We start from the raw sequence: 24,446 nt of genomic DNA on the forward strand, positions 1-24,446 counted from the left end.
TTCAATTTCATTGAATAGTTTAAATACTTCGGTATTATCTTCGAACGCCCCGCAATATTTGTGGTTATAAGGGTCTTGGATTCAATCAGATAGACTTCTTCTTATTTATTCAGTCCAAAGTTTAATGCGCGCAATTTAGATACGGTATATTCTATTTGCAAAATCATTGACAATGACATTTCAAAAAAATTATGATTGTTTCGGAATGAGCGGGAATAATAGTGATGATTTCTGACCCTAAATAAGAAAAGTGACGTCTTCATAACCACATTGTTGATTTTTAAGGAGCCGGTTTTATGAACAAAATTATGACGAATGCGCATGATTAAATAGATATTTGAAATGCTATGAAAGGAAGATACAATTTAAAGAAAAGGGATAATCCTATCCTTTATAATAATGTGGGTGGAACTTGTAATTCTTATTATTATCCAAGTAATCATATTGAATAAGTTTTTGGGCGTATTTTTAAGATAACAGAATTTTCCGATATCATATCAATAAAGATGAACTGCTTTAGGCGAAATATGGAGTTGTGACGAATTTGAATGCAAGATTATGATGTACAAAAATGGGAAGAGTACTTATAAAGAATGCAAGACTATGATGTACAAAAATGGGACGAGTACTTATAAAGGAACCAATCTTCCTTCCACGCTGATAAAATGCACTGAATTCTATTTGCTTAGACAGACGGACGTAAATATTTACCGGTATAATTCAGAAACATCCTTGTTCAAGATCGCAAAATACGGCGATTTTTAAATAACTATCATGCAAGAAAGTTTACATAAAAAGACTTAAAAAAACCTGTCCTATCTCGGATCCTTTCCGTCATTTATTTTACTGTGGATCAGTATTATTGAAATAGCGATAAATTGGTACTTCACATACCAGTCACATTTTGAGCACAGAGATAAATTCTAACACTAAAAACTAGTGATTACAAAACAAGCACTTGATGCATTTTTCACCACAAGTTTGCAGGTTTTTATAATAAATGATAATGGAACAAACGTAAAATATATCAACACTTTATTTAACACAGGTGAGGTCTATACATCGTAATTATAAGAAACAATGCAGAGGTTCATGTGTGTGGTATTCTTCCATGGGAGGCTTTAAGTATTAGTTCTTATGTTGTACTTTCATCTGCAGCCTACTCTGTGGAGTAAGGGTTTCTTGTTCGTTCACTGAAGACCCATAGGTGACCTTGATCTGACATTTTTTCATCTCGGCGGGGTTGTTGTTTCTTTGACATATTCATTATATCCACATTCTCTTTATATTTCCCCCAACATATATCCATTCTCTTTATATTTCCCCCAACATATATCCATTTTCTTTATATTTCCCCCAACATGTATTCATTCTCTTTATATCACCCCCCCCCAAAAAAAAACATATATCCATTCTAAAGAGATAGTAGGTCTTTTTGGAGTTCCATGTGACCTTTTAGGACTTCGTAATACAACGAATTGTTATGTAGATAACCAATGTTATACTTTTTGACATATCTACACTGTTTTTCATTTATCCCTGATCAAATTCGGCACCTTTTAACAATAGCCAGAGAAGCTGTTTTGTATATGAAATTCTTCAACAAAATTTCATGTCATACCAGTCTAAACCGACGTTACCTAACCAGCCCCTTTTTCCTTGTAATGGGCTGTATATCACTTTATAATGCCACGGTTATCAAAAATCGGCAAGTTACAGCAGTTAGGGCACCTGCATTCATTTGTAGTTTCTAAATTATTAGATTATGACGAAACATCCATAACACTATAAAAATCGCTACGCTACAAATTGCGAGCACTCAGGATATCAGCAGATGAAACGAGAGAGACAAATTGGTAACAGTCATTCACCAATAAAAACATCTTGAAGTAGATATATGTAGATATTTAAGGAATTTAGTAATGAGCTTTTGGAATACATTATAAAAATCATTAAGTCTTATACTGTTTCATGATTCAGATATAGATATCGAACTTTAAAGTGGTGAATTTTATCAACGAAAATAAATGATGAATCAAAATCAGAATTGCATTAAAATATAAAGCCGTTTTGTTTCTTCCTTACAACATCAGCCTTCTTTGATCCAAATCTATGTTTCCTTTACGAGTTAGTAGAAAGAAATGTATATTATAGACTCATCATCGCATTATCGCCATAACTGTTTCCTCTCATACAGTATCGTTGGAACGTAAATTTACCAACGAATTCTGAAGGAGACATAAACCCACAGTGCATGTATATTGCGACCCCAATCTGAACTTTCACAGCATAGTTTAAGGTAAAGGTCAAGTACGAAACAAAACACTTCCCAACTCCGAATATTTCTATACTATCACGATTGATCAGTATTCTGTACGAGGCAAATTAAAGAACTGTAGACTTAACAGAGATGGACATCATATCTTTCCGTCTGATCGAGTATTTATTTCATTATCATGTATACAGGTTTTTGAAAATGGATATACTCTGCACAAACAAACCACCCTGGTGAAATTACATTGAAAACAAGATAATTTATTTGACGTTGGTATAATGCAAGGCGATCCATTGTAACCCTATACATTCATTACTGCTCAAAGTAAACATCAGAAAGATTTATTCATAATAGCAAGCATGTACCACTTACATTCTGTCAATTTTCTACTGTTTGAAAGAAAACATTTTACAAGTGCAAATCCATTTAAAAGATAGAAATTTTATTTATTTTCATTTAAAGTGGATATAAGATCCCTTATTGTATATAAAAGAAATTCATCGGTTTAAGTGTTTTAAAGAGAAGCGTCATCACATAACAGAAATTGAAAAAAATGCCAAACTTTCATACTATGTATAAATTTAAGAGCTTGAGTCCGAAAGATTAGTTTACTGTCATGCAAGATGGTTAACATTTGAATAAATGTTATGTGACTTAAACTTGGGATGTTAAAGAGTGTCGCAATTTTAATAAAATCTCGGCAAGGGAATGTACAGGTCAACGGGTTTAATCTTTTTGGTTATAAAACTTCTGCTAATGGATTTGTTTCCAAGAGTGCTTTGAAATTCATAGCTTCACTTTTTACAACTATTATCAGACTAATAAATTATAAGTATCCTTTATAAAAGATACAAGTCTAAAATATCAACGAGGACCTTGAAGGGATTTACATAACGACAGCATACATCTATATGATATCATAGTGAATCGACGTTCCAGCTCGTGGTATGATTTCTTTATCTCCTAGCTAAAGGGTGAACTCGTTAGGTTTTTCAAGGGATGGTGGTATAAATTCTAAAGTAAATGATTGCTCCCTTAGATATCATGTGACCCCAAAGCATACCATTTAAATCATGCCAACATCTCCATGGCATGCATGTCTCAGTTTTGATTTTCAGTATAAAACGTCATATCCCTTGTCAAATGCATGAAATATTTCTACTGATATCTCGATAGCTGTTTCATATATCATAGTATTCCCCTAATAAAATTAACTATAAAACCCCAAGATTTGAGACGAAATTCAAGATGTTCAGAAGTAAAACCGATTCATCAAACCAGAGGCCGGTACAAACGAGCTCAAATTAAATAATGTATATTTTCTTCCATTTACTAGAGAAAAATATGCTATTATATGGACACATGTTTAATGGACGTGAAGAACATCTAAGGAGCAGTAAATCTTCCTTTCCCGAAATGCATTATTACATATGTCTACAAAAATGACAGGTACATTGTGAGATAGATATACTCGATGTGCTCTTATCTTTATGTTGTATAGACAAAAAGCTTTATGAGACTAATAATTTCAATCATTTTTAGAGGAAATGAATCAAAGATTTGAAATTTCATTTTTCGCCATGCAATTCAATTATATTTAGTTTCCTTTTATTTTCCTGTTTACTGCTTTGGGAAAAGTTTTAAGACATTGTATGCATTCAACGCGCTACTTCAGTGTTTATATACAGTGTAACGAGTTGTGCTATGACTTTATTCACAACCTTCATGGGTACAGTTGATTTCAATCTCATCGATGCCACCTAGACCGAAGAACCATCGCGGCAGATCGACCAAATGTACATGTGATAATTCATGATTTCCTTGACAATTCAAATCTCGGAAACTGCTACAGTACTAGTCAGGGTGGTCTATAAAAATTACATGTATCAAGAATCCTTCAAATTTTGAAATTGAGACCGTTTTGCAGTTCAGATATTTTACTTGTAAGTGTTGTGCTCTTTGTAATTTAAGGCTTTTCTTGGGCATGTAAATTAATAGGAAAATGTTTGATCGTGCGAGTGGGTTAAACATGCGCATTCTATTGTCCGAATAAATGTATTGTCACACATTACAAAATTTTTCATTCGATGGAAAAGTCTGCATTTTAGCAATTCTGAGAGCGTACAATGAAATCTTAATCTTAATTACATCAAAAAGATCAGCTGTATTTCCAATTTAACTGCATGCATTTACATTTAAACTGTTTCACGATCTTCAATTATATGTGATTCCCCACATGTTTTTCAGAGTACTTTTTGATTAAAGCAGATAGAACAGGAAAAAATCTGCTTTGATGAAAATGCATTAATTAACTATTCGGTGACCTTATCAATAAAACACAGATAGCGAATGAACCAAAACAGCAAATAATCAGGTATAGAGAAAGGGTGGAAATGTGCAGGGAGATGAAACATCTCTTAAATGTTGCACCTTTTGTAATTTGACAATTGAATTTCCGCTGTTGTAACTAAGCCGGCGATTAGCTGATAAAATTGAATTATGCATGTTATGAACTTGATACTAGTAGCTAAAACTTTCTTGTTTCAGACTAAGTAATGTCTGGGTTACTGTGGATTGATGTTTATCTAAGGGTTGCAAGGGCATTTTGGATTGTGATTGTGATTTCTGTTTTTTACTTAGAAAGTGTTTTTTTTTTTATGTTATTTTAATAATACGGCATGTGTGTATGTGTGTGTTATTGTAATTTTGGTGTGTTTGGTTGGAATTGCTCGAGTAACGTTTTTCCTACCGGCTGATAATATTAGAGTTAATATTTCATACTTCGTTTATAATATACAAGTTCCCAAGATTTTCAAAAACCATGCAGCCAACCAGTCTGTTTTAATTTCGAAAGCGCCGACTAAATTTTCAATTTTTTTTCATTTTTATTAGTTAGAAAACACCGAAGTACAAAACCCTTGACAATAGCTATAAGGAAAATATAGTTATATCAATCACTTCACGGAAAACAATAACAAATTAACTCGAAAACTACCACAAAAATCACTTTTTACCAATCTTGAAATTCTCATACACGTTAACAAAACAGTGTACATGATTAACTACATGCAAACATATTAATTACGCTCCATTAAACATGTATAAAGAAATTAATTTTCTATTGGACATTATGTAACAATTATAACATGTACTAATGGAAGTGGTCTGGCCAATGCAAATTGAAATTTCATGTATTTTCTTTATTTATTGCGGCTCCTATATATATACTCATTACGTGGGGGTGTAAATATTAAGTCATTACATAACGGAAACTTATTATGGTCTGTATTAGTAGTCTCTTGTAACGTTAATGTCAACATGGTCTACGACTGACGAAAAAATTCTGTGTCAAAACAAACAGAAATAAATCTCTGTTATTGACATGTATATAAGAAATTAATACATGTTTATATGTCGTAAAATGGCTATTATCACCATGTACGTAAATTCATCAAAATATTAATACGAATTAAAAGGGCTGGCTAAATAAAAGCGACACATCCCGTATAAGGTTCGTGTTGGGTTGTACAAATATTATTTTAAACCGTTTTACATGTAATTTAAGAATTAAGGAGATGTGGATTTAAAAATACACTCGATTCAGACTTGACACAATTGTTCTTTCATATAAAAATGAGGTTTTCACACGGTTTCAACAACTTCATCCGTTAGGTTACCTAAGCGGTGAAAATTTTATTATTGATAAATAATATTGCCATTTTTCCTTTTAGTTGACCTATGTCAAGAATATAGAGAAATGGATTAAAAGATTTTTAAAATTTTCAAAAGACTACTTGATCCTAAATCTTGAAATACAATTGTCAATTTGCCGTGTCATATTTCATTCTTATATAATAATTTCTGTACCAATTCTATACAGAGTATTAGAGATTATTATTACGAACTTGAGAACTTTCACTGCAAATAAAATCTCGTAAGTTAAAGCAAATATTTGAAATGTTTAGAAATCTTGATGCATAAAGGCTAATTGTTCACCAATGCACAACTTCTAGAGTTGCAGCTTGCACTTTAACTTTCTTTGTATCTTAAAATCGGCAGAAAAAAAAAAGAACTAAATCGATTTTTAAATTCTTAAAGGTGTTCAATTTTCCCATGTAAATATGTGTAAATTATATGTAATTGCGTGTTATGCATGTTCAGATACATAGAGTGAAATAATATGCTTATTCAAATATCAAATGCTTTACAAAATGCATTATCATGCCCAATAAAGCTAATGCAGTGATAAAATCTCTCCCTTCCTCTAATACCTAAAATCCTGATGTGATCAATTTCTACGTTGTTCCGTAATGCTTTCTCTGCATTAAAATTAACATACATTAAAGGAACAAACTATACAAAGTTAACCGTTGACTTACGACGTATGCAAGAACTTAAACATAGCTGTATATGTATGTATTTTTGTGCCATGGTCTGGCGCGGATCCAAGGACTGGCATACCGGGCGTACGCCCCCCTAAATCGGTAAGAAAAAAATTGTCACCACAAGTTTCACCCCATAATATTTTTTGCCTTGCTTTGCACGGCATTTAATTCAAGTTACGCCCCCCTCCCCCAACTCAAATCCTGGATCCGCTCCTGAAGGTCATTTCACAGAGGTAAATGATTTTGATGTTTCGATGTTTAACAGCATGTTTTCCGAAGGAAAAAAGAAGTATTTTTTGTTTCATCTTTTTTAATGAAAGTTTAAGGGTAACTAATTGTAGCTGTAAAGGAGACAGCTGGGTGCACTCGAAATGTTAAACTCGTGTGACATTTTGTCATAAAGCGCATCAAGATAAAGTTTATGGAGATGAAAGTAAAATTGCTTGCATATATTGCAGGCTTTTGTTGTATCATATGCAACATCTAATGCAAGGCACTTAAGAAATTTACAAATAGTCAAGACGCAACAAGTTAACGGAATATCTTAGGATAAAAAGGGGACCATCTTCATAAATACGCTTAAACTGCTTCTGAGAAATTCAAGTGATAACAAACCAGCAAAATAAAAAAATATAGAACACAAAAATGTCGCATTAATAGGTCACTGGGTCGGCAAGGTTTAGGATTGAAAGAGCATTTATTGCCTCCTGTGTTGAGCGGGTAATTGCACGGTTTCTCACTATTTTTGTCCTGTACGATCTGTTGGTCTCACTTCTTCTGATTACTTAGCACGTTTTAATTATGTGCGAAAAATTCTGTGCATAGTTGTGCTTTGTGGTTTTCTTTAATATTTGGTATTATGTCAAAGTATATGTACTTACGATTTCTTACATGCTCATTATTATAAACATATTTAAAGAGATTGTTATTTTGAATTGGAGGTGCAGAGCAATAATGGAGAATTAAACATTCTCGAAATAAATGAAACCTTTAAATTCGATTGCGTATCTTTAAAACTTTTCAAATAAAATGTAAAAGCTCGGGTCAAAAAGTGCACAAAAAGGAGATGATATTGTAATATAGAGATTTAATTGAACCTGCTTAAAATGTTTTGAGTGGCTGATCAAGAAAAAAACTTAATACCAATTATGTCGGATTTTTATAAAAACTTTCCTGTTTTCAATTTAAACTTGATCCTTAGTTGTCAATGAAAGGCTTAAATGAAGATGTACTAAAAAAAAACTAGACGGAGTAGAAATATAAACAAGATCGAAAAGGAAAAATATACTTCAAACGAATTTACTTAAGTGAAGAATACATGAATAAACATATTTGTAGAAGAATTCGTATTAAATTATTTTTTTCCTGCTTATTGTACACAATCTGTCTTAACTTTGGGTGACTGATTTTGAGGACAGAGAAAAATAGGAGGTAGTTTGATTTTAAGGATTTCACTTGCACAGCTGCTGTTGTAAAAGGAAATCTTTTAGTGTTTGACCTAGAGGGGATGCAGAGGGTTGGCACCCCCTCTATATGGAAAATTTGTCATTTTCATGTGTAAAAAAAGACATAAAAATGGCAAATAATGTCAAAAAACCCCTTTTCTGAGGAATTTAGGTTATAAGCTGCCGCATTTGTTACGTTTCACCATGTCAGTTGCTTTTTTTTTCTATTTACGGCAAAGGGTAACACTGATATAGTGTAATATGTGTGTAAACAAAAAGGGATTTCGAATAGTTGTGAGTTTATAATTTTTAATTGATATCGATCCTTTCAACAAAGGCGTGGAAACCTATTCTGAAATGAAATTAAATATTTTAACGAGACCAAACCTAGGTTGGTATTCCTAGAGGCCAACAACCCAAGTTAAAATTCTGAGACACAAATTTATTGGAGATCAGACGCAATACATTAAATTTTACAATTTTGACAAATGTAAATATGTATTTCTAATAAAATTGATAAGATAATCTGTATTTAAAGTTCTACGATAACACATTAATTTTTCTTCATTAAAATGTTGTTAAGGGAATCGAATCTATCGGTAATATTTGGTGAAATCCGTCATTAGGCTTTTCAGTTTTATTACCTTTACTATCAAGATAAAGCAGAAATATTTCAGTTGAAAATAAATCATCCCGTTTCATCTTACACACAATAATTCATGTATAACACGACTGGTATTGTCATTAACGCTATCATTTGCCCAGTTCTTGTTATTAGTCGAGTCAACTGACAAAATTCTTCATCACACAGAAATACTGAAAACATATCTTTACTTAGTTTATGTTGCTCAAGCACGGAACTATGCAATTGAACACACACGAAATTCATTACACCATTTGTTTACTGAAAATGGAATTTAAATTGAATGTACATTTTTAGAACGTTTTCCCCCTTCTATACAAAGAACAAATTAACCTATACAAATATAAAATATCATCTTTGTTGATAAATTGAGTTCGTGCTTAAATCAAATTTGAGTCTCCAGATGTTTGCTCGGAAGAACTCCTTTCTTAGTATTAGGACTCCTGCCTTAAAAAGTTGGTACATTTACATGTACAATTTAGTCATCAGAGACCACTAACCTCTCACAAAGAAATGGGTAGTCAAATGAAGTATCAAAATTTATATTTTTAAATTTTAAAATGGTGGTTTTCTTCCCATTTTCATGTCCAAGGAATTAAAACCTCATGCATACGTTAACAGTGACAAAACCAAACATTTTAAAAGATGATAATAAAATGATTTAACATAAGTATTTTTTTCATAAATATAAGTTGATTTTTTTTAAATCTTACTAAATTATCAATTTCACATTCGTGACCTTATTAAAATAGCTTTAGATAGACAGATAGATAGATAGATAGATGAAATCTGTTCCCATTCATATCCTTGTTACTACGAGAATCAATAGTGCCTTATCTGTTGGTTACATGAAAATGGCAATGCATTTTTTTTCTAAAATATAGGACTATTTTTCAGGAAAGATAGGGGAAACAATCTGTGATATTTTGATTTTTTCACTTGTTGAAGCATCAAGTACCGCATTAGCATTAAAATATCTCTCTAAAATCCGTAAACTTTATTTGAAATTTTTTACTTGCTAAAAGCATTTGTCCAAAGGCCAAAAATAAGGAACTATATCTTTCTCCAGATATATTGCTCTACCCTTGAAAATGTATATCTATTTTCATGTAATAATATTTTTATACTTTTACATCTAAATAAAATTGTACAATATATACTCAAGTTAAAAAATATACTTCTCATACCGACATACCAAACCGAACGCCTGGCAGAGGAAACAGATAATTTATTAAGTTTGGCCCATTTAGCTTCTGTTTACCACAGAAATAATTGTCCATTTATCATCCAATATTGACAAAAACACAGACATGTCAACCCATGTTAACTGGTTTGTTTTACAACCGATCTTTGCAACCAAATGTTGTTTTTATGCAAAGGTTAAACCAGATTCCCCACACTCAACTAATACAAACGATTTACGACCAACCAGAATCCATTTGGACAAAACCAATAGTTTTAATAAAAGAGAGAATTAATATGCGGCTCCAGCGCGTCGAAGACGAAGTCTCAATTAAAGATTAACCGAGGTTATTGTGGATATAATAAAACAAAGGGAATCTTTTAAATACAATTTTAGAAAATTCAGCATTGATTTCGATGTTGATGCATTTATTTTCAAAGGTGTACTCTAAAAATATGATGTTTTATAATTAAATTAATAATCGTACATTAAAATACCACGATGCAATTTCGGTCAATATACATGTCTGCTGTCAGTACTTAGGGTTGACCACTATGCATTAGTTTTTAATGTGAACGCTGAATTCGTTAGGGTTGTACAATAGCTTTGGTCGTGGTTAGAACACAAGGCGTCGATTACACAGCCCAGGCAGATTATAAAAGTAATGATGGAACTTTATCAAGAACCAAAATTTCTAATGCGGATTCCATCTAGTATCCTAGCTAGGAGTCGACAGTCACTGAGCCCGGTGTAAATATATGTTTCTCTAACGTCCCGCATTCGTCAAAGTATCAATTTTGTCTTGTCTCCATGGGTAAAAAAATTGAAGGAAATACCAACAAATCTTTTCACGCAGAGAGCAAACTAACGATTGATAGAAACCAGTCCCACATACATTAAATAGAAAAATGTCAAAATTAGGCCCAAGTACAAATAGCCATTGCTATCAAAAGACCTGGCCTTGAATTACACGTAATTAAAACGATAACAGAATATCCAACTGCGACTTGCTGCGATCTCGAAATAACGTTATGCTAAAAATATTCATTTTTTTTTGTTTTGTCAAACCTTATCAACTCCTTGTGATAAAGTTAAAGTGAAATATCTTGTCTTCGGTTTGTCGCCTGAGTGGATAAATTGCATATGCCACTAACACCCATGTCATGAAAGAATGTACAGCGGTGCACCGGAGATAAAGGAGCGATCAATATAAGAGAACATAGGAATGCGACACTTACTACTATCGTAAAAGAACGTTTAAAAAATGATAGCCGTTTTTTCTTCTTTTGCTTTTAAATCCCTTTACATTATCATCATTAATATTTAGTGTTATTGATCAAAGATAGATTGTCAAACAGGAAAAGCAACATATCTGAAAGAATAATGGGAAAAGTTGATGGGATCTTAAAACAGATGGAGGAAGACAGAAACCATTATACATCCCTAAGATTACAGAGATGAAATTAGTCGTTCGCACGCAAACTGGCAAAATGGAATCTGTAATATCTCTAACGCACGAAGATTTCTCCTGGCGAGAATGAAGACGACTGAAAAAACAACAATATCCAACTTGGATTTTCCTTGTCATGACCACAAAGATAAATTTGATGCTACGCAATTAGAAAAGAAAATAAACAAACATTTCTACATCGTTGTTAACATCTTCTTAAAAAATAATCAGTGCTTTTCCAACAGTCGTATAATTTAAATATAGCGTTTATGTAGTTGGACTTGCAAAAGGATATGAAATTTTGATTGAAATCAAACTTGTAGAAAATCGAAGAAAGTAACATACTTTGTTTAAAATTATTCATAAAAATTACAATAACTTACCTTAATTGCTACAAAAAACAACAGCGCGGATATGATCTGTTGATACTTCATGCTTTCTTTTAATCCAACATTTTATAAAAAAAATATAATTCCTTAAGTGTAGTATCACATATTTCAAGTACACGTATCGTTTTTATCCATTTTGAACTTATTTCCTCATACAAAATTATTTCAACATCCTTTCATATCTTGAAATCCAATTCCAATTGAAAAATTTGTCACTTTTATTTTCCACTACACGTAAAATCTTTATATTTGATCAAATGACAGGTGCAAATGTATGAAAAAATTAACGAGTGATAAAAAACGTTTACCGAGGTCAAAGATCAACCGAAAGAATATATCCGCCAATCAAAACAGCCCTCTAATCGTTTGGTTTTTCATGTCGTCTGATAGATCCTTCCTCTCGTAGTGTAATTAACGTATTCTTAAAAATTTAACGCACAGTTGATTAAAATAACCTAGTATTTCATTTAAAACCAGGTAATCAAATGAAATCATGTACTTTTCCTATAGCACTACTACCGCTTTAACGAACGTGGCGTTTAAAGCGCCCCATTACTCGATTAGAGGTCGATTACTTGTCGACAAATGATGACACAAATATTTTGACAGATAAGAATACAACGAGCATAATATTCAAGGAGCCGCTAACGTAATTGTTTGTTTGTTTTCCATCCTGATTTGCTATTATCCGTTTGTTCATCTACCTTCAACTATTTGCCTTGAAACACGAGACCAATTATTATTGGAAGAACTACCTTGCGTCTCATCTCTTTGATTCATTAAAGTGCCTTTCGGTGGCTAAGACTGACGCGCCGAACCGTAACATGCTTGCACATCTTCTATTTGACAGTTAAAATTAATGTACAACTTTCGATATTTAGTGTTTTTTTTTCTCTCCGCCCATGTTCTTATTTAGGAAACATGACTGTACATGGCGCCAATTAAATATTTCATTTTTCCCGCAATTATTAATGCTTTAGAAAAAATGGTCCATTGAATTAAGAACAAGGACGCAATATGTTGTCTGCAAACGAAAGAGCAGACGATGCGTAAAACGTATTGATAATAATTTTAATTGAAGTGTTTTTGATTATTTAATTTTGATTCGAAACAGATTCCCTTTAAATTTTTTTACTAAGTAGCATTTGTTACATGTAATTCTTTCAATTACAAAAAAACAACATTTTAATAAATGTTGAAGCAGCTCATATTTCAACTCTCTCTGATAAAAGAGCTACGAAACCACACCCATTCATCGTAATGAAGAAGCTGCAACCATAAAATGCGTTTTTACACAATGTCTTTTTATGCACGTATTCAATGACACAACACATTAACAGATTGTTATATGCATACCTGCATGATTGTTTACTATATTCATTCTATTCATTATAGCGATGTTTTGCTGAATTTATAAAATTATTTTTATGTTGCCATTAAATGAAATATTTCAATACAGTAAATGTCTGATATTATTGCACCAAACGTAAACGTAAGAGGACATCAACTTTGATGGCTCAGAGCATAGCATGGTTCCGGCATTATTGACAACTAATACAACAACTGTACATTCTCGTTCTACCCATTCAAAATTCGATTTTGGTTTTTTGTTGACCAACCACGATGAACTTATACCGAGGCTGGTCAAGGTAAGTACAAATACAGTTATGGATAATATTAATTCAAGAGTCAGCAAGCATGGATTTGTCTGTTGAAATTTATGCCCAATATTTTACGCTGTATTTGTTCAAGCTATCAAAATATTTACAACTCCGTTCAATAAAGAAGATTTTCTTTTATTCCCCTTATCATTCCTCTAGTTCAGAGTGAACATAGTAAAGAAACCTATTAAACAGTGTGTTGTCGCAATTTTGAATGCTTCTCTGAACGTAGAATTATTATCTTAGTTTGCAAGTTTGTATTCAGCGAATTTTAACAGCAGCTGAGTATTTCATAGCAGAAATAAATTAGTTGTATTCTGTGACAGAAATTTTATGGCCTTGTATGGTTTTTAATAGCATTTATATCGTTAATAATAATAAAAAGAACTGATATAGTGAAACGTAACAAATGCACTAGCGTATAACCTAAATACAAAATATTAAATACTTCCGGAGATCACCAAAAGGCCTACAACAATTGTACACATACATTTAAGCAAGCTCTAAACGGCCCAGATCTTCAGAAGGTATAAAATCTACGGTGGAACAACGAAAAATTATGAAAAAATACACATTAATGACCAACATCTCCTGACATGAAATATTCCGTGCGATTAAATTTGTTTTATAAGACCTTAACCACCCCCATTTAGGATGTCACAGATTCTTCTTAGGCGGATCCTATGCAGTTTTGCTTTGCATACTCTTTAAGATCTTTGTCCTATATATCTCAATGTATACGTTATTTATCAATTTTGATTTTACACTATATAAAAGATCTATTGACTGGTTAACTTATCAAAGTTAATTAGATACAAATTAAATTTACTATAAACCCATCCACTATAGCCCATATTTATATTAAATGGGCATGTGTTTGATACTGTAGAGAACTAAGTTTTTACCACGAGGAACGGCTTTTACAATCAAAATCAAGTTTTGTTTCTTTATGTGACTCTGCACAATGAGTATCGAATTTTCGACAAAAGATATCAAAAGGTATAAAAAACAAATTAAAAAAAAGCGAACAAACAAACAAATGCAGCAAAAATGTAACGAGGAAAAACAGTTGTGGGCAAACTACTTAATAATCTACTAATCAAGAAGTCGGAGTCTACTAATCAGAAACTGAACTACAAAACTGACAATGTAATAGTTTATTAAGGAAAAGGATTCATTAAAAAAATAATAAATACAGGAAAACTACCCAGATCAGAAGTAGGTTACATATACAACATCAATTTTAGTAATCCCAAGAAATAAAAAAGGTGAAACAACACATAACAGTAATGGAAAAAAGAAAGTATAAAACAGATCAGACAATAATATATAATTAAAACAGTCAAGAACAGGCTTTAAGTACGATGAAGAACATAAATAAGCCCAAAATTCACATTGACTGAAATAGAGACACATTAGAGAGAAGAGAAGAAATCGTCAAATGTCAGTAGATATCCTAAAATGTGACTGTTTTACCAACACAAAATCTGAAGACATAAGATGCGACATCAGAAAAAAGTCTCAGTAAGAAAAGAAACATACTTAGCTACATCTATAGCAATAGCAAGATGATAAAACATTCCAACTAACGAATACAAAGATAAGGTGTTGGTAGGAGTATTTATATGTGTGATGGAGAAGGAAACGGTTTCATAAACATTCATTCAGATAATTGACATTATTTAGTGAAACCCTTCAAGTTGAAATCTAAATACATACGGAACCCCACTGGTCTCGGCTGCTGAACAGGGTATATACAACAAAAAGGTAAAAAATATTGTAGTTTTAAAACATGCTACGTATACGTGTAAACTTTGACAATGGCCAAAATATGATATCAGAGGCAGCATAAATGGAAACCCAATGTAGAGTAAGGACACAATGCATCAGGACGACCCCAAAACGATGACAAAGGATTTGTAAAAAGTACTCACGCAGATATACCAACAGCTTAAACTAAAAAAAACAAAATTTAAAAGATCTTATAATATATTTGCTGTTATCAATTCATATAGAGTTTAGACGTTTGAACGGAATTTATATTGGTATTAATATTGTTAATAAGCCAAGAAATCTTCGCAGACGGTAACGATCCTATGCAGTTTTACTTTTAGTACTCTTTTAGATTTGTGCTTATGTCAGATGTTCTATGTATTTCAATGTATATGTTATTACAATTTTAATTTTATTCTGTATGAGAAAGCAAATGACTGGTTAATTCATCAAAGTTAGTTAGATTCCAAATACAAAAATACCAATCATATAAATATATTGGTAATTTCGGTATGCTGTATATATGTTTCAGTGATAAACTTCTCATCAGCAACATTTGTATCAAAAATAAAGGAAGATATAAATCCAAATATTAATGTAAACAAAAAGTACTTAAACCAAAATATTGAAACAGGAAGCCCAGTCCATCAGTGAGAGACTCTACTATGTGTATACAAAAAATGATGCCTCAGTGTTTTAGGTACTTTGAAATTTGCAATACTGCAAATTTTGATAAATATGATATATAAAATTTGAAAAACAATTCGGGGTCATACAAGATTTATTACTGAATTTATGAATACCCACAGAGACCTTTGGACCACCAGCAGTGGCATTAAGTTTTTACCACAAACCTATTCATTATGACCATCCATTATAGCCCATATTTACGTTACAGTAGCATGCATTTGATACTCTATAGTGTTAAGTATTAATCATGAGGAATGGCTTTCCACATCAAAATCAAATGTTGTTCCCTCATGTGATCATGTACTATGAGTAACACAAAACGGAGAAGTAAAGAAACTTCGAATGTCAGTGGAGACATCCATAATTGTGAGTGTTTCGCAAACACAAAGCATGGAGACATAAGATGCGACATCAGAAACAGAAGCCTCAACAAGAATGAAACAGCAACATCTATAGCAATGGAAAGATGACCAAGTCTTCTAACCAACGAATACAAAGATAGTAGTAGTAGATAGAAAGGCAGTAGGTAGGACTATCTATATGTGAGAAGGAAGGGGTAAAACAGTTTCAGCAATAGATAATTAAAATAATTAAGTGAAACCCTTCAAACCGAAATCTAAATGTATTCGAAATCTCACTTCTTTCTTGCACTGGTCTCGGCTGCAGAACATAGTATACACTTATCAACAAGGTCAAACATTATTATAGGAGCAACATAAATGAGCCTTAGCTATAAAATATGCAGCGTATACGTGTAAACTTTAACAATGGCTAAAATGTGTTAACAGAGAAAACATAAATGGACCACGATGTCTAAAACATCATGGCAACAGGAAGGCCCCAAACATTGAAAAGATATTTGCAAAAAGTATTCACGCAGATACACCAACTATACACCATGAAAAATACAAAAAAACATGAGATCTTCTAATGTATTTTCTGTTATTATTTTTGTTTATATTTCAGCACCTTCAGCGGAATTTGTTATTGAAATTCATGACTATCATAACGATGTGAACCCTATTTTCACGATGATGTACACTTTAGTTTTGGATTAAAAGTGACGGAAACACCACGGCCAGACGGACACATCATAGATATTGTACAATCGCCTATTGTATATCCTGACTTTTTATATAAGAGTAGATATGTTATGGTTGGAATAAATACAATTACTTTAAATACGTTTGTTATATCAACATTACATAATTTTAACAACCCCTGCTTAATATCTTTATTGACTAATTGAAACGTGATAGTTCAATTTACTACTTAAGAAAAGCAGTATACAAAATATAGAGTCAAGTAATAAGCGCTGTTTTGTACTACTGAAACAACGAACAAAAAACGCAACAAAAAACTGTAGATTATAATGCATATTGAAGTATATTTTAGGAATGTTATTAAGTCGCTAATATTGTTAGCGATTTCTTGCACTCGTAATTTCAGTACATAACATTTGCATATGATTTGTATAATTATATATTACTACACCGCCTTATGATGCTGATCGGTATCGTAAAATCGTCAATTCTTGCTTTAACGAGATCAAAATGTACTTTTAAATATCATACACATGTGTTCTACGTGTGTATGTTTTTTGTATGAGAATAGGAAGTTGGTTCCTAATCTCGTTCGCTGGTCAATATCATAAGCGGCCCAAAATCGCAAAAAAATCAGGGAAACTTGTGTAACGAAAACATTACCCGCACTCCCTGATAACCAATTGTTTTTCTTGAGAAATATTCACGTCATCAAGGTTACGATAATGCGATCATATTAAGGAAACCAAGATTCTAGCGGAAGTCACCTGATTTTAGAGCATATCGCATTCATGCCATCTTGGATGTTGAAAGCAAGCCAATGGCACATAATATCTGACGATTAGAGACTTTCTCAAGATTTCAGTTTTTGATATTTTTTCGGTCTATGAAGAAATTACCTCAATCACGTGATGCACAATAAATAACCTGCGTAGCAAGTGTGCACAACGAGCATTGAGGTTATTTCAAATATAACAGTCATTCCTTATAATTAAATCGTAGTATCAAAATTTAACAAAATAAGTCAATAAAAAAGGTTGATGACGTCATAGTCACATTACAAAATTTGGTCTATGGTATTATGGACAATTTTTTTTATCCATTTGAAAAGCATGTTATTTCTACAATTAAATTGAATAGTTAGAACAATAACGATAACAAATTAAAAGCACATCGAAAATATTTCAGAGAAAGGATCAATATAATCAAAGAATTTAAGGGATAAAGCGTCATTTAAAACAACATATTAAACGTTTCAAAGAAATTATTGGCCGAGTCAGTTAACGAGGGAGATAATGTACATGTTATTTTCATCGAACAAATAAGTATATGCAGTTTTGGCAGAACTTCCCAATTGTGAATGAGACATAAACAATTTCAGTGAAAGACACAAGTAACAGAAAAAGTGTCAACTGAATCTTCAGTACCTACAAGATTTAAATTTTAGTCATATTTTATAGTTATATAAAACTCGGCGGGTGTTTCTAGGAAAGCAGAGGACGCTTACCCTACCGGTTCCCCTGGTCCATGCTCCCAGTTTTTAGTGGAGTCCGAGTTGCTCATTTTGCTTTTGTTACTTTGTCTTTAGGTCTGGTCTTTGTCTCTGGATTACATTCTTTTGATTACCGCTATAACCTTGGTTCCCTTGATTACTCTTGTATCAGAAAGGATAACTTTATAAGCGTATACTGGCTGGAGTTATCTATTAATGATGTAATCGTCCTATTTGCAAGAGGCAAAATAGATGGCATAAGAACGTGGAGGAACACATATACATAAGGAGCACATACGATAGCAAATGTGAATCAAAAATCAAAGGGAACCAATGACCCGCTCCATACTCACAGTTACTAGAGTGAGTCAGTGTTGCTCGTTTATATTTGTTTCTATTTTGGTTATTTCATGTTCTTTGTTGTGTGTCTCTATTTTCCTGGTCTAGTCTTTATCCCTTTATTATGTTATTTTTTACTAATTGTTCGAATCCTGGTTCCCTTGATGACCCCTTTTTGTTGGTAAATACATTTTCAATAGTTAAAACTACCAACTATAATAAATCAATCTGTGGTATTGCCATTACATAATTTTAACAAAACTCTGCAGAATATTTTCATAAAGTGTTTCGACCTTGATTGCAAACCTACTTAGAAACTCTTTTATTACAAAATAACGAAACGGATTATAAATGCGGTAAGCACGGAAAAAATAAAGGAAGTAGTTAACAATTAACAAATATGTATGAACATATCAGACAACAACATTAACGATGAAAATACAAAACAAAGTTTAACAGAACATTGAACTGAAACATTATAGGATTAAATATAATCAAGAGAAAAAATATAATGAAAGCACTATGGTAATTCAGAAATAAACAACATTAAAAATTGGTCAAAAACTTCAAAATGAATCTTAAATGTAAAATAACGATTAAAGACACCAAAGACGCATTGGTGTCCAACATCTCCTGCCTGACTGTGGACGGGCACATGTCTGCAGTTAAAGACGAATCAATGGCAACGACAACAAACACGAGGCGTAAAAGACAGACGTACGGACGGAAAATAATAACTAAATGTGCCCGATTGTTTATATAAAAATACATTTTAATGGTTTAAAACTGCAATCTTTTGTAAACCAATCTGCTGTATCATCATTATATATTTTAACATCCTGTGCAAAATATCTTCATAAACTGATTCGAACTTGGTTGCCTCACTTCTTAAGAACAACGCTGTTTACATTAACGAAGACATTTTTTACATAATTGTATACAAATTAAATTTTAGCACGGCGTCGCCAAAACATTTAAAATATTTTGTATATGATGTTACACTTACCGGGCTTTTCACAAGTTCTTTTCTCATGGTCTAATGATAATTTTACTTTAAAAGTTATCAATAACAATTTACTATTTAGACTTAAAAATATAAATTAAGAGAGACAAATATTTAAATTTCTCTGTGCTAACTTACTTCACCGGAGAAAAAGCAGAAAATTGCTGTGTGAATGATGTGCGTAACAGTAAAAGCAAAAGGCAAAAGAAAACAAGAGTCATCATTCCGTCGACAGAACAGACGCCATTCTGGACAGTGACCTCTTACACTTCAACTGACTATCAAGAGAATGTACTTACCATAGTTGTCTGATCCTAAACCACAATAATCACAAAGAAGACAACAAGACATAAAGTCTACATGATATGAATAGGAATGACCTTGCTTAGGTTTACACTTCGTGAGACGTTTAGGTTTCCCGCACGAATAATTCTAAACAAACACAAAACGTTACAGCAAGCGCACGATAAACGAACGATGCACGCACGTTAAAATGAGAAACGGAAACGTTTTAAGGAGTACTACAAGTAAAGTGGTACCTGAGTGGGAGAAACTATTTTGTATGTGGTTATCACAATAGGGAAATCTTTTGGGCAATTGTGGAATGTGGCAAAGGAAATGATGCACGGGATGAGGAAACCGGAATCGGAATAACCGGTATATTGGCAAATATCAATAATAAACAAATTTAAGGTTCTGTGGCAAGGTAAAAAATACCTTATTTGATGATAGACAATAAAATTCATTCTTAAAATTAATACGAACTGGTTGTTGGTAAGTACACAACTCTAAGATCAGCTGACACTTTAGCTCACTCAGTTTGTCATTTAAATAAAATGAATGATCGTGTAGTTTGTGTGACCTGCGACCACTGCAGACAAATCAGATAATTATTCCGGATATAGAATGAAAGAAAAAATAAAACAAGTACTGTCTATGTGCATTAACTAATAAGAAAATACTGTTTTACTATACTTGCACATTACTGTAGTATCTATCGGTGTTGACCAAAAATTGGTATGCAAAATTAATTTCGTTCACTTTCGGAAAAAAGTCGGATCGAAGTTAAATCTATAATAGAATGTTAGGCAGAAAATACTGTGATTCAGAAAAGTTATGTCGACCAGCATGACGAAAATGCTCTATCATCAATTGGTAACTGAACTCAACTTTAATGGTCAGAACTATTTAACTCATATAAAGGCTAACGCCTTACGTTACCATTCCGAATGATGCTAATGCGACACCATGCTTTTATTCACGTGACTAAAGTTCACATTTTGCAAGGGTCTACAATTTCTAGTTGAACAAACTTTTCAAATTAAAAGTCAAAATACATTTGTCTCAATCAACTAAGCATAGAAGATACGATCAAAATACTTCTACGACTGTGCGTGAAATGTGATTTTTAGCTTGCGAAATGAGTTCAAAACGACAAAAGATTGGAGATTAAATGCCTCATTCTGACTTGGTTGTTCTTTCGAAACATTTCTGGTATCTCCGAGGTCAGAGGTGATTGCGTTGCGACATCAGACATGTAATTGTTTATCGTGTTGTAAATCATTGTGTATCTTTAGTAATATGTTTCTTTCTGTAACTAATATTTTCTATTTTAGTGATTTTAGATCATATCTTCGTCAGAAGAAGTTGTCTCCAAAATTACCGGAAAGTGTTTTAAAGAAAAAAAATGACATACAATTGCCCATTCTGTAAAAAAGTAGATAGAAAATATTGTATACAAGAATTTGAGAGACCCAAAAATTAAATTTAAACTGTAGTGAAAAAAAACATAGATTATCAAATGTAAACATTCAGATCTTTTTGCGTCTGAAGTTTTAATTCCTTCTAGAAAATTAAATCATTTATTCGATACGCTTGTGACAAATCCCAAGATAGACCAGTTTGAATGATTGCAAAAAGCTAAAGAGATGTCGTTTGCGACAATTTTAACAACTGTTTTGCCTGATTAGTCAAAATTACTAGAAAGGGACAGGAGGAGATCGTGCTAGATTCTACCTTGTTGTCAGTAAATGGATGTGAAGCACGCATTGTTTGTTAGTTTACAAGATAGGTCATACAATTACATTTCCGCTCTTTATGTCGGACAAATTGTTTTTATACCCGGTAGCAGTGGCCTACTTTCATTGTTTACCCAATGTTAATTGTTCTTACATTTTATAGTTACTTGGTTGCAGATTTGTCGTCAGAATGTAAAAATTTCAATTTAAAAAAAAAACAAATGAGCTAAAGCTCCATGGTGTTCTAGTCAGAAATATTGGACATGGGATATGGTATTACACATAAAATAAAATATGAAAGGGCACTGCCTTTTATATACACCCTGTTTGGCCACAGCTGAAAGATGGCATTAGGTAAGTGGAGAAATTCGGATTTACATAAAATAGTTATAAAAAAATCATCTAATCAAATGTGAAGATTTGAATAGGCTGGATTGAAATACTTGCCTATAAATGAGGATTAAAGGACAAAATATATGTTTATAATATTACAAAAACTACGTATTGGATTTTGTAATTAATATAATAATCATAATGATTACTGACCATAGACGATGTGTTGTTAGGGGTCATTGCATCACCAGGACTGTCAAATTTGACCTTAGTTGGGTGTCTCGTGTATGTTGAACTTCGTTAACCCTGATCATTCAACCATGCAACTGATCGAATCAGAAGATTTACATTATGTAATGAGACAGTCGATCCACACTTCTACATGTAGCCATGAAAGTTTGAGCTATCAGGAAATGGAAATCCATCCTAATATTTCAAAGAGTAACATTACAATTAAACATTTTTTTTAAAAGAAATATCTACATATCAGTTATGATGATGTTAAATACATGTATGTATCTAAAAGTGGCTTCTGGTTAACGAGCAGCGCATAATATGCAAAATGTTTGATTTTACTGCTGACAAACCAGGGAAATTAGAAGTACATGTTTTTACGGTCAATTTATCTACATTTATCGACTTCTAAATTTGTAATCGGTTGAGTCATTCTTGTTATTGCGGCATTTTCGGTTCTTTCAAAAATGTGTTAGTAACTCAACGAATACAGCTGGATGATTTTTGGAATATTCTTAAATTTATGTCAATAAAACTATTTTCCTAGAAACCATAGCACATCGACGTGATGTAGGCTGAAATACATAACATTAAAATAACAAAATTTAACGTTAGCAAATGCTTTAGCCATTATGTGTATTTTTCCTGTTAAAAATAAAACATGTATAATTGATTTTAAACAATTTTGGAAAGATGCAAAGGCATACAAACATTTTATTTGGATGACGAACCAAGAAAACATGAAAAAACTAGTTTTGAAGAGTAAATCAAAGAAGAACAGGAAATCAACTATATGACCAACAGAAAAGGCCCAAAAATATTAATAGAATAAAAAATTACAAAAGAGTGAATAACCATAATATGACCACGAGTTCCAAAGAACGCCTAGATTTAACTTGTTCAGCACACGAGTTCTTGGCAAGAGTGATCATATTTTGGTTATTCACGATAACCAATTGATTATCGTATTTATTATACAGATTTTCTTCATAATTTATGGATATTTTTAACATGATTTTTTACTAAAATTTACTTATTGTTACTTTATGTTCTTTGTTGTGTATGTCTGTTTTCCATGTCTGGTCTATGACCCTGGATTACATTCTTTTGATTACTGCTATAACCTTGGTTCCCTTGATTACTCTTTAAATTCTGAAATGCCTTAAGTAGACGATCTCGGGTCATATACTGAACGTTTGACATAGGGAAACAAAAAAAACCAGATCTTCCTGCAAACAATATTAAACGGTATTGGTATTCTCTTAAAAGGCCAAAAACTATACATTTGAACCTTTCTGTACATTTGAAAATAAAGAATGACAAAAGTGTTTTAGAAATGTGCTTGATCGTTACCTCTAACATAGAAGAATGTGTGTAATTTGATCATTTCTCCTATTTTTTACTCACAATCGAGCTCCAACCGCATGGTTACCTTTCAGGATGTTAAAATTATCTTGAACTTGTACAAAAAAAAATGTTGTGAGCACAAAGCGCTGCGATCCACTTCGATATCCATACCATTTGTTCTGTTTTAGCATTAACATCAATTTAATCCACTATTTTCATCGGACATAGCTTGTATAGTATTGTGACGTCATAATTTACGATCTATTTCACACTTACGATTTTTTTTGTGAAAAGGACTGCAGAACTATGGCGGTGGTTTCCGACTTTAATACGGACTTCCCTTTATGACTTTTCCTTTTGGCTACTGTCTAGAGTTTATCGGTTTGGTAATTTTGGTATTACTTTTCATATATATATGTTTTCCGAAGCAGTCGGTATAGTTTCGCTTTTTACCCTTTGACCTTAAGGACCTTCTTCTATGGAAAAGCAAGTCACCTGATCGCAAATCTGTTTCCCGATTGGCCAAATACTGATAACTCAGTGGCGTTCGAAAAAACAAACTGTATCGAAAATTTGTGATTGCGTGTCATGTTATTTTCTTAAAAGAAATGTAGAAATGAAAAGAAGAAAGTTTTACTTCGTCGACGATACTTCTTGTTTCTGTCTTTACTTCGTATTTTTGACTTTTAGTTTGACTTTCCGATATTTTTGAAAATCATCCTGACTTTACTTTCAATCGAATT

General features: G+C 32.3%; 1 protein-coding gene across 3 annotated transcripts in view; it reads right to left on the reverse strand.

The window, feature by feature from the left end:
• The window catches only part of LOC148612089 (uncharacterized), a 40,005-nt gene extending 19,912 nt beyond the window's left edge, over positions 1-20,093 (reverse strand). The window contains exon 1 of one of the 3 annotated variants that reach the window (XM_088593210.1): positions 11,765-12,298. In XM_088593210.1, the coding sequence (XP_088449336.1) occupies positions 11,765-11,815 (51 nt within the window). In that variant the 5' untranslated portion in view covers positions 11,816-12,298. Of the gene's footprint in view, positions 1-11,764; positions 12,299-20,070 lie in introns of those variants that run through there. The other 2 variants (XM_088593209.1, XM_088593211.1) reach the window with 2 other exon arrangements.
• Positions 20,094-24,446: the final 4,353 nt, after the last annotated feature.

Source organism: Perna viridis, chromosome 7 (assembly GCF_037379345.1).
Source record: "Perna viridis isolate PV_CMFRI_1.1 ecotype Kerala chromosome 7, ASM3737934v1, whole genome shotgun sequence".
Lineage (NCBI taxonomy): Eukaryota > Metazoa > Mollusca > Bivalvia > Mytilida > Mytilidae > Perna > Perna viridis.